At 42.1% G+C, this 12,270-nt stretch overlaps 1 protein-coding gene across 8 annotated transcripts in view; it reads left to right on the top strand.

The window, feature by feature from the left end:
• Nucleotides 1–12,270, top strand: part of TLN2 (talin 2) — a 450,559-nt gene that overhangs the window by 315,272 nt on the left and 123,017 nt on the right. For all 8 annotated transcript variants that reach the window (XM_036843237.1, XM_036843236.1, XM_036843229.1 and 5 more), the window contains 4 exons: nucleotides 1,995–2,123; nucleotides 3,298–3,411; nucleotides 5,496–5,609; nucleotides 11,820–11,954. In XM_036843237.1, coding sequence (XP_036699132.1) covers nucleotides 1,995–2,123; nucleotides 3,298–3,411; nucleotides 5,496–5,609; nucleotides 11,820–11,954 — 492 coding nt within the window. The remainder of the gene's footprint in view (nucleotides 1–1,994; nucleotides 2,124–3,297; nucleotides 3,412–5,495; nucleotides 5,610–11,819; nucleotides 11,955–12,270) is intronic.

Raw genomic sequence — 12,270 nt, 5'->3', positions numbered from 1 at the left:
TTTTTCTCCTAAGTTTAAAGAAAGCCATTTCAGGCAAACCCTCATGTTCACAAAAATTACTTGCTAGGCTGGAAAGAACCTTAGTGAAAAATCTAATCTGTCCCTTACTTTACAAATGAGAAAATTAAAACTCAGAAAGATTAAACCTACCATCACATAACCAGGACTGAGCCAGGACCAATGTGCACATTTGTTTTTAGATGTGTAGTGCTCCCCAGACTATTTCACGGCATTATACCAAGTTACCAAAGTGTTTGTTATTTTTGATTATTTATATTAGATGGGACAAGGTTGAGTGTTTTTGTAAGTTCTTTTAACTTTTTAGTTAAAAGTTGATACTTTGTTGTCATGGCAATATTTTAATTTGCTGAATTTTGTTGAACGATAAAGAATGTATGATGGTTAGACTTCCAAAGAATATATTTAGCATGAAGAAAAAAAATATTTCATAATCAGTAACTAAGATTTCAGGCCAAGATTAGTACCCCATATCTAATACACATTCATCATAAAAAAGATATTGCTAAGGAAGGATCCAGACACCCACGGCAGTGTAACGTGCAGAAATGGTGCTTTCCTGCTGCTTGAAACACACAGTTAAGGCTGGCGTGCCACTGGAGGCATTGATAAAGGAGTGGCTTTAGAAAATACCCGATGACCAGAAAAAATAAAACGACTCTCATAAACCTCAGAAGAACACAAAAGGAGCCCAAACAATCCTTTTACTTGTGAAATGCAAAAATATAATTTTTTAGTTGCTAAAAACCCAAAAATCAAGACTACTAAAAGTGGTTTAAATTTAAAAGAAGATTCCATCCAAGAGGATGCCAAAACAACTCTGTCACAGATGTTAAAACTGTTCCATTCAGTGGGAATTCCTATGACTTTTTATACATATCATAGTTCAAAGAAAGAGATTTTCGCAAATTGGTAAATTTGGCAATGTGTTCACATGGAAAATTGAGATGTTTAGAAAATTGATTTCGATAATTGGTGTGTTTCTTTCTGCCTCACAAGCAAATATTATTCTTCGAAAATGTTCATGGGAAGAAACTCATTCATCTACATACATCCAGTGCTGGTCACAAAGCATCCAGGCCCTGTGAGAAGAATCTTGATTGATGCTTTTATCACAGGTGGAGGTGGAAGACTGGATGTGCTTTACGTTTTTGTCGAGTTATTGGGCAGTAAAATTATCCTCTCCCTACATTACCTTTAGCCTTTCCCTGCTTCAGAATCCTACCCATCTAACTAAAATCCACTTGGACTCCTAACACACTTTAACCTACAGCAACACAGTAAAAGAGCCGTGGGCTTACACAAGGGAAACATGGCCATCGGCTGTGCACGGCACCCTCCTCTTTCCCTGCCTGGATAGGGGCGTCGATTTCTCTCATTAGTACAGTTAGGGACCAATTCTACTTGGTTATATTTGCCAACCCAGACTCTCTAGGAATGCAATTCCTAGACATGGTCTTTCTTGAACAACATTGGCTTATAGAATTTTGGATGGCGTTCGTTCCCATTCCCCGCTCCCTCCATCCCAGCCCCTGTGTTTTGCTGTAATCTTAGCCCATTCTCATTCACCAGTGCCACAGGGCAAGAGAATCTTTCAGCAGCAATATGTGTCTGTCACACCAATTAAAATAAAATTCTCCCTGAGAGATGTGAGCAGGAGGGAGATTTATCTTAACATCTTTTAAACCGTTGGGTTTCTCACCACAGGTAATTTATATGGATGATGAAGGCTATGATCTCAAGTGTTTAATTATTACCATTGGATTTTTCTTGTTTAGCTGTGCAGTTTGGAAACATCCCCTGGTAGATATTTTTTTGTTGTGAGAGGAAACATCTTTATCATAAAGATACTGCTTTGGCTTCTCTCTTCCCATTACTTGGTATTCATAGGAAAAAGTAACATTGAAGGCATGAATTCAGCGTCTGTGGCATGCTGCCCCTTGGACCTCTTGGAATCTTTCTTTTCACCTTCGTAGGGGGCTGCAGCCAACCCTGAGAATGAGGACCAGCAGCAAAGGCTGAGAGAAGCTGCAGAAGGTCTCCGGGTGGCAACCAACGCCGCAGCCCAGAATGCTATTAAGAAAAAAATCGTCAACCGACTGGAGGTCGGTAAAGAGGCTGGTTTTCCAGGTTTTAGGTTTGCATAGAGTCCATTGAAAGAATAAGCGAATTCATAAGGCAATGCCCCTAGAAAGGAAGCTAAATCAAGATAGACGATGCAGTTTAATGCTTTAGGTGCCATGAGGAACTTGAACGGCTGGTTTAGGGACATTGTACATTTAGGTTCAGTGGTTTAGGTCCATTGACACAGTTTGGAAAACTGCTTCAGTTCATGGTTGCACAATGCCAGAATCTTTTCAGAGTTTAACATTCTTGAACAGAATTCAAATTTTCCTTCAGGAGGAACCAGGTTTTTTTTTTGTTTGTTTGTTTTTTCCTGGCATTAAGGGATGTACACGTTCAGAAAGGACCTTTAGCTAAAAATGTATATATATTGTTGGAGGTAATACTCTTTCACGACTCCCAGTAGATGATAGGAACTTTGGAAGACTGGAGATGGGGATAAAGAGGTTTGGAAGGGAGTAATAAATACTTCTGTCACTTTTCAGAATGCTTATTTATTCTCGGAAAAAAAAAAAGTAATAGGCACAAATTCTGTAAGAAAATAAATCTCTCTCACAAATGTACACAGGAGATTCTTAGACTAAAATTTGGGGGCATTAGAGGCCAGAACTTGGCTCTAGTGAGGAATCCCTCCGTGTGTAATCTGCTGGGTTCTGGAGGAAAGCTGACCTCCTTGTCCGTGGAGGGAGACTAGAGACTAAACACGGTTAAGTACGCCAGTGGGGACATCTGGGCCTTTCTGAGCCCAGGCAAGCCAGGAGCCCCAGTGTTTGTGCTTGGTGCTTGACCCAGAGAGCAGCCCATGCTTCTTGTGAGAGAAATGTTTTTCTCCTAAAACATTTCGACTTAGTGCTGCTTATCAGTGACATCGCGATCCTGGGACTCGTCCCTTGTCTTTTTGAGAAATGACAGATGAACATCGGAACTTGAACCTGTCTTTTTCAGTTGTCCCAGGGTACTTAAACCAAAGGAAGACAACAGGGCATGGCTAGGTTAGAATGTCATTGGTGCTGAAAGGGCGGAGTCTGTGCCTGGCATGCCCTTTCTAGGAGCCGTGCAGTGCCCCCCTTTGGTGGAGGGGATTTATATCAATGTGCGTGTGTGTGTGTTTGCACGTGTGAACCCTGCCTCACCTCCTCTCACTGTCCTCCCCAGGTGGCAGCCAAGCAGGCTGCAGCTGCAGCCACGCAGACCATCGCCGCCTCCCAGAACGCGGCCGTGTCCAACAAGAACCCCGCGGCCCAGCAGCAGCTGGTCCAGAGCTGCAAGGTGAGGCGTCAGCTGCCAGAGAGCCAGGTCTGCTGGAGGAGACCCTGATAACATTAGAGCGCCCAGTGCCCTGGTAATTCGGTTAAGACTGATCATCCAGGCCCCTAATCCAGTTTGTTCCAGCTCCCATGTTCCAGGTGTACGCACACACGTCTGGTTTTTGTCTGTTAAGTGGATGGCCTCTGTTTGGAAGGAGAACATGTTTTTCCCAGCATTGTCTTTCCTTTGTCTAGATTCTTTTCCTTCTTTTTGAGAGCACAAGTCAAGCAGGATCAATGACAAGGCCGTTTAGGGCTCTGAAACGGTAATGAAGCATTGAATTTCCAGAGTGCCTTCCTCCCTTTGAATGGTGGCCTTTGTGTTCAGTCTTCACTCGTCGTGGCAGGGGTGATTTCCTGCTTTACACTGATGGCACCTGAGGATCTATTCATCCTGTCTGGCCTCATTGCTGTTGCGCTCTGGTGCTTTCTGTGGTTGCCTCACTGATCTTCCGAGACCTGTCGCTGACGCCGCGCTTGAAGCCAAGGTGCCGCAGGGGGTGCCGTCCACCTCTGCCGCCTTCTCTGAGCGCCCAGGGTTAACTCTCCCGGGAGAGCCCTGAGTGGTGCCAAAGGCACAGCTCACTGCCTGGCCATCGCCCACATGTTGGCACCATGTCTGACTGAAGTTCCCTGCGGCGCTTGCGGTTCGCCGGGGGAGCTGGGTGCAGAGGCATGTTGGATTTGCGTGGGCTCTGAGCCTTCTCTCTCCTCTCTCAAATCTCCTCTGTGAAACCATTCACATGTGAGGGCTGTTGCCGCTTCTACTTCAAAAATGGCTCTACTCCTGTGGGGAGGCCACCCAGGGCCCTCCACGTCCTGAATCCCAGTTCTCTGAGGCTAGCCCCTCACTGGGGAGCAAGTTTGCTCTGGTGGAAAAGCCTCAGCAATGCAGGAGGACCCTGTCCTTGGGATCGTGCACGTAAAGAAGGGCTTTTTCCTGAGAGCCAGGTCCCTGCTGCAGAGGGAGTTGGTTTCCTGTCGGGGCCTGGCTTCAGCCGCCAGCAGGGGTAGCAAAATGGCATTTCCCCTTCTCAGGGAGCACATGCTACTTGTGTCCAGGAACATAGTATGAACCATCCCCCTACTTCTTATGAACAAACGGAGCATACTCAGCCCATGGGTACCTCTGTCAGGGAATGAGAGCATTGCTGTTTATCAGGTTGCAGTGCAGAAGGTAAAGCGGGCCAAGTTCCTGGAGCCAGCGGTCCTGAAAAGGATTCGAGTGAAATTCTCCTGGAAATATTTTTTTTTAATTCTTGCTGGAATGGGCTCCTGAAAAGAACGTGTCACCAGGGTGGGCTGCTCTTGGGTCCTTCCTTAGCAGTGACGGTCACCGTGCTGTGGCCTCTGAGGGCCTGGTTGGTCAGATGTGGCGTGGCGCAGAGGGACAAGGAGGAGGACGCAGAGAGGGAAAAGGCCAGCATCTCCTAGGCACCGGGGGAGACGGTCACTTTCAAGTGGTCTCACCTCGGGATGCTGTCCTCCCTCCCCTACCCCGGGCATTGGGTTTTCCCATTTGAGGAGTGAGAACACAGGAAGAGGAGCCACAGTGACATGAAAGCTGACAGACGGAACGTATACCCGCAAAGTCAGATATCGAAATGCTGAAGTATGGTGTTAGTTGAGTGCTTCTCTCACTTTCTTCTGATCACTGGACCGTATGAATTGAGTTTATCCACCTGTGAATTGGATAGATTCTTTGACGCTAGGGTTTTCAACCCTAACGAGCCAGGATGGTGTGAGCTGCAACTGGGGAAATTGTTTTAAGGCTTCGTTATGGAGAATCGCCTTGTGCTGCATGTATTGGGACCCGGGGGACCACAGGGTAGAGCGTGTGTGGGAGGAGCCTACCCACAGGTACTGTGTTGGCAAAGGGCCCAACGGGCTAAAGCTGCTGAGTGAATCCAAGGTCTGGGCCAGGCACCCCCAGGAGGGAAGGCACATCCACAGAACATTATCACTGGGGGCGTTTCCCCACACACCCCGTTTTGGTACGTCACCATCCTGGGTGTGCTCAGTTTTCATTTTCCTTGCTTCCTGTAGGCAGTGGCTGATCACATCCCTCAGCTGGTCCAGGGGGTCAGAGGGAGCCAAGCCCAAGCAGAAGATCTCAGTGCCCAGCTGGCGCTCATCATCTCCAGCCAGAACTTCCTCCAGGTACCACGGAAACATTCACCTCCGTCTTCCCCAGAACCTCAACCCACCCCCACCCCACTGCCCACTGGGTAGGGGGTGCTCTTTATCCTTAAGGAGAGGACTTCACAGATGCCAGAGCCAGAGCAAAGTCTTTGCGGTAAGCAGACCTGGAAGCAGTTTCAGGAGAGGGAGATGCAGCTTGGCAAAGCAAGATGCTGATATGCAGGGAAATTGCCCCAGGAGATGGCACATTATCCATTTTGCTATCTGTATTTCTCTTCCGTGAGGGAAAACATGTAATAAGCTGCACTTTTTGACAAACAGCCTAGTACTAAGTATTGCTTTAGGTTTGCTAGTTTCCAGAATACCTCATGCCATTATTCATAGCTAGGGAAATAAGAATCAGTGAGTGCATCTTCTCCAAAGGTGTGGTGGTTTCTTGTGGCAATTATAGAATTAGTAAGTATTGTCGGTCTTTGTGAAGTGTGGCTAGGTTCTTTTTTTTTTTAATTAAATATAAAATGTGAATATTAAGTTGTGAACACTCCCTTTGTACATACTTCTTTCACATCTCTCGGCACTTTGTCTACTTGGATCTCCTAAACAGTCCGTGTGGTTTGGCAAGTTTCTTTCTCGTCCCTGTCTATTCAGATCTGTACCTACAGGGCCCAGTGATACATCTATTTGGTTAATTCTTCAAGAGCCGTAGCTCCAACATGCAGGGATACAACATGAAGTTTGTGCTTCCTCACATTTTATCTTCATACATATACAAATGTATTTATTTATGTATGTATTCTCTTGGGATTCACTGTGTATTGACTGTGTTTTTCATGTTAACATTTATATTATGAACATTTGTGAATTTGAATCATATTTTCTCATATACTATACTCATTGTTTAGCTGTTCTGTCATTCGACATACAGCTTGTTTTCAATTATTTGCCGTCATAAACAACCTGTGATATGATAAAAAAAAAAAAAAAGTCTTGGTGTGTGCTCAAATCTTTGTACCCCTCTTAAATTGTTTCCTTAGGGTAAATTACTAGAACTAGGATTGCAAGCAGCTTATTTTTATCTTTGGGACATTGAGAATTGTGGCTTGGACAAGTTGTTTGTCTTCTGCTTTAGGTGGTTACAGGGCCTAGAATCAGTTGTGTTGTCCCACTGCTGGCAGGATCGTAGGGTCTTATGATAGTACAGTGTGGACGTGGTCCAGGGGTCACTCTGTCCCTGCCCTTCTTGTTTTTCCTGTTTCTTTTGTTCTTTTAATTTTGCTGCTGTAGACAGATCAGACCTTTACAAGAATAAGGCCAGAGTCAGAAATAAATAGAAATGGAATCAGCAGATCAAAAAGTTTTAAACTTTTTTTAAAGTTTACATTTTAAACTCTTTTCATACATGTGGTAAAATTGCCCTTCCAGAAGGATGAATGAATCTAAATTTACAACTAGCAGCATGTGGAGCACACTTTTTATTGATTTTTTTCTCTTTGTTTTATTTTATTTTGTTTTAATTTTTATTGGAATATAGTTGATTTACAATGTTGTGTTAGTTTCAGGTGTACAGCAAAGTGAATCAGTTATGCATATACACATAGCCACTCTTTTTTAGATTCAAATGTGGGGTTTTTTTTTTATTGGAGTATAATTGCTTTACAATGTTGTGTTAGTTTCTGCTGTACAATGAAGTGAATCAGTTATATGTATACCTATATCCCCTCCCTCTTAGACCTCCCCCCCATCCCACCCATCTAGGCCGTCACAGAGCACTGAGATGAGCTTCCTGTGCTTTATAGCATGTTCCCGCTAGCTACCTATTTTACGCATGGTAGCGTATATATGTCAATCCTAATCTCCCAGTTCGTCCCACCCTCCCCTACCCCCTCTGTGACCACATGTCCATTCTCTACGTCTACACCTCTATTCCTGCCCTGCAAATAGGATCATCTGTAACATTTTTGTAGATTCCACATATATGCATTAATATATGATATTTGTTTTCTCTTTCTGGCTAACGTCACTCTGTATGACAGACTCTAGGTCCATCCACATCTCTACAAATGACCCAATTTCGTTCCTTTTTATGGCTGAGTAACATTCCATTGTATATATGTACCACATCTTCTTAATCCATTCATCTGTCGTTGGACATTCAGGTTGTTTCCATGTCCTGGCTATTGTAAATAGTGCTGCAATGCAATGAACATTGGGGTACATGTGAACTTTTGAATTATGGTTTTCTCAGGGTATGTGCCCAGTAGTGGGGTTGCTGGATCATATGGTAGTTCTATTTTTAGTTTTTTAAGGAACCTCCATACAGTTCTCCATCGTGGCTGTATCAATATACATTCCCACCAAGAGTGCAAAAGGGTTCCCTTTTCTCCACACCCTCTCCAGCATTTATTGTTTGTAGATTTTTTGATGATGGCCATTCTGACTGGTGTGAAGGGATACCGCATTGTGGTTTTGATTTACGTCTCTCTAATCATTAGTGATGTTGACCATCTTTTCATGTGTTTGTTGGCAATCTGTATGTCTTATTTGGAGAAGTGTCTATTTAGGTCTTCCGCCCATTTTTTGATTGGATTGTTTGTTTTTTTGAGATTGAGCTGCATGAGCTGCTTGTACCTTTTGGAGATTAATCCTTTGTCACTTGCTTTGTTTGCAAATATTTTCTCCCATTCTGAGGGGTTTTTTTTTTTCTTGTTTATGGTTTCCTTTGCTGTGCAAAAGCTTTTAAATTTCATTAGGTCCAATTTGTTTATTTTTGGTTTTATTTCCCTTCCTCTAGGAGGTGGGTCAAAAAGGATCTTGCTGTGATTTATGTCATAGAGTGTTCTGCCTATGTTTTCCTCTAAGAGTTTGATGGTGTCTGGCCTTACATTTAGGTCTTTAATCCATTTTGAGTTTCTTTTTGTGTATGGTGTTAGGAAGTGTTCTAATTTCATTCTTTTACATGTAGCTGTCCAGTTTCCCCAGCACCACTTATTTATGGTGTCTTTTCTCCATTTTATATTCTTGCCTCCTTTGTCAAAGACAAGGTGACCATCTGTGCGTTGGTTTATCTCCGGGCTTTCTATCCTGTTCCATTGATCTGTATTTCTGTTTCTGTGCCAGTACCATACAGTCCTGATTACTGTAGCTTTGTAGTATAGTCTGAAGGCAGGGGAGCCTGATTCCTCCAGCTCCGTTTTTCTTTCTCAAGATTGTTTTGGCTATTTGCGGTCTTTTGTGTTTCCATACAAATTGTAAAATTTTCTTGTTCTAGTTCTGTGAAAAATGCCATTGGTAATTTGATCAGGATTGCATTGAATCTGTAGATTGCTTTGGGTAGTGTAGTCATTTTCACAATGTTGATTCTTCCAATCCAAGGGCATGGTATATCTCTCCATCTGTTTGTATTGTCTTTGATTTCTTTCATCAGTGTCTTATAGTTTTCTGCATACAGATCTTTTGCCTTCTTAAGTGGGTTTATTCCTAGGTATTTTATTCTTTTTGTTGCAGTGGTAAATGGGAGAGTTTCCTTAATTTCTCTTTCTGATTTTTTCGTTGTTAGTGTATAGGAATGCAAGAGATTTCTGTGCATTAATTTTGTATCCTGCTACCTTACCAAATTCATTGATTAGCTCTAGTAGTTTTCTGGTGGCATCTTTAGGATTTTCTATGTATACTATCATGTCACCTGCAAACAATGACAGTTTTACTTCTTCTTTTCCAATTTGTATTCATTTTATTTCTTTTTCTTCTCTGATTGCCGTGGCTAAAACTTCCAAAACTATCTTGAATAATAGTGGTGAGAGTGGGCACCCTTGTCTTGTTCCTGATCTTAGAGGAAAGGCTTTCAGTTTTTCATCATTGAGAATGATGTTGGCTGTGGGTTTGTCATCTATGGCTTTTATTATGTTGAGGTAGTTTCCCTCTAGGCCCACTTTCTGGATTTCTGGAGAGTTTTTATCATGAATGGGTGTTGAATTTTGTCAAAAGCTTTTTCTGCATCTGTTGAGATTATCATTTTTTTTAAGTTCATAGCATATTTATTGTTAATGAATTTTTCCTAGTTAGTATCTGAACAATATATACACTTATAAAATAAACATGATGCCAGGTGCTACAGTACAGGTTTTCTTCTTTTTAAATTTTCTACATCTATACTCTCATATTCCATGTGATCCAATTCTCCTACCTCTTCCCTCTATTCTTATGACTTTGAAACCTTCAGCCAGGCAGCACTCCATGATGCCATTTGATACAAACACAATCATAAATACAAACACAAACTCAGACACTTGGATTACAAGGCAATCAAATGGTTTTTATCCTTCAGTTTGTTAATATGGTGTATCACATTGATTGATTTGTGTATATTGAAGAATCCTTTCATTCCTGGGCTAAACCCCATTTGATCATGGTGTATGATCCTTTTAATGTGCTGTTGGATTCTGTTTGCTAGTATTTTGTTGAAGATTTTTGCATCTATGTTCATCAGTGATATTGGCCTGTAGTTTTCTTTCTTTGTGACATCTTTTTCTGGTTTTGATGTCAGAGTGATGGTGGCCTCGTAGAATGAGTTTGGGAGTGTTCTTCCCTCTACTATATTTTGGAAGAGTTTGAGAAGGATAGGTGTTAGCTCTTCTCTAAATGTTTGATAGAATTTGCCTGTGAAGCCATCTGGCCCTGGGCTTTCGTTTGTTGGAAGATTTTTAATCACAGTTTCAATTTCAGTGCTTGTGATTGGTCTTTTCATATTTTCTCTTTCTTTATGGTTCAGTCTTGGAAGGGTGTGCTATTCTAAAAATTTGTCCATTTCTTCCAGGTTGTCCATTTTATTGGCATTAGTTGCTTGTAATAGTCTCTCATGATCCTTTGTATTTCTGCAGTGTCAGTTGTTACTTCTCCTTTTTCATCTCTAATTCTGTTGATTTGAGTCTTCTTCCTTTTTTTCCTGATGAGTCTGATTAATGGTTTATTAATTTTGTTTATCTTCTCAGAGAACCAGCTTTTAGTTTTATTGATCTTTGCAATTGTTTCCTTCATTTCTTTTTCATTTATTTCTGCTCTGATCTTTATGATTTCTTTCCTTCTGCTAACTTTGGGGATTTTTGTTCTTCTTTCTCTAATTGCTTTAGGTGTAAGGTTAGGTTGTTTATTTGAGATTTTTCTTGTTTCTTGAGGTAGGATTGTATTGCTATAAACTTCCCTCTTAGAACTGCTTTTGCTGCATCCCATAGGTTTTGGGTAGTCATGTTTTCATTGTCATTTGTTTCTAGGTATTTTTTGATTTCCTCTTTGATATCTTCAGTGATCTCTTGGTTGTTACGTAGTGTGTTGTTTAGCCTCCACGTGTTTGTATTTTTTACAGTTTTTCTCCTGTAATTGATATCTAGTCTCATAGCATTGTGGTTGGAAAAGATGCTTGATAGGATTTCAGTTTTCCTAAATTTACCAAGGCTTGATTTGTTACCCAAGATGTGATCTATCCTGGAGAATGTTCCATGTGCACTTGAGAAGAAAGTGTATTCTGTTGTTTTTGGATGGAATGTCCCATAAATGTCAGTTAAGTCCATGTGGTCTAATGTGTCATTTAAAACTTGTGTTTCCTTATTTATTTTCTGTTTGGATGATCTGTCCATTGGTGTAAGTGGGGTGTTAAAGTCGCCTACTCTTATTGTGTTACTGTCAGTTTCCCCTTTTATGGCTGTTAGCATTTGCCTTATGTATGGAGGTGCTCCTATGTTGGGTGCATAGATATTTACAATTGTTATATCTTCTTCTTGGATTGATCCCTTGATCATTATGTAGTGTCCTTCCTTGTCTCTTGTAATAGTCTTTATTTTAACGTCTATCTTGTCTGATATGAGTATTGCTACTCCAGCTTTCTTTTGATTTCCATTTGCATGGAATATCTTTTTCCATCCCCTCACTTTCAGTCTGTTTGTGTCCCTACGTCTGAAGTGGGTCTCTTGTAGACAGCATGTATATGGGTCTTGTTTTTGTATCCATTCAGCCAGTCTGAAGATGCATACTTTTTGTTTCAAACATTCCTAGAACGTACTGCCCTAGAGTATCTGATTTCGGTTGACAATTTTGGGGGGAAACTAGATGGTTTTAATATTCCTTGTTTTAGGGCAAAGTAAGTTCTGACTGATAAGGCATCATTGCTGTTTGGGTCTCTACTCTCTGACTCTTGCTGCCCAGGAGCTGTTTTACTTTCAGCTTTTCTCTCCACAGCCTGGAAGCAAGATGGTGTCCTCTGCTAAAGCCGCAGTGCCCACTGTCAGCGACCAGGCTGCGGCCATGCAGCTGAGCCAGTGTGCCAAGAACCTTGCCACCAGCTTGGCAGAGCTGCGTACCGCCTCACAGAAGGCAAGTGGACCCTTGTCACGGCAGTTAGCTTGTCAGGAGTGAAGCTTTTAATTCCTTACTGTTGATGTGACCTGGGTGCCCCCCAGGGCCTGAACACTGCCTGGCATATTTCTTGGTGCAGTTGTCCATTTCATCTGCTTGACTACTAAATATGCTCGTGTGGATTGGCTTTTGCCACTTTTAGCCGCTGTCTCCTCGACTTAGTTATCACCTTCTGGTTACAGATGACTTTGGTTAAACTATGCTAAGTTGCATACTTCCCCTCCTCCCCTGCCCTGGGACAAGCAATGATCTCTTTCTTACAGTCTTAGGGGAC

This window comes from Balaenoptera musculus, chromosome 2 (assembly GCF_009873245.2).
Source record: "Balaenoptera musculus isolate JJ_BM4_2016_0621 chromosome 2, mBalMus1.pri.v3, whole genome shotgun sequence".
NCBI lineage: Eukaryota > Metazoa > Chordata > Mammalia > Artiodactyla > Balaenopteridae > Balaenoptera > Balaenoptera musculus.
This window is presented reverse-complemented; position numbering and strand designations above follow the sequence as displayed.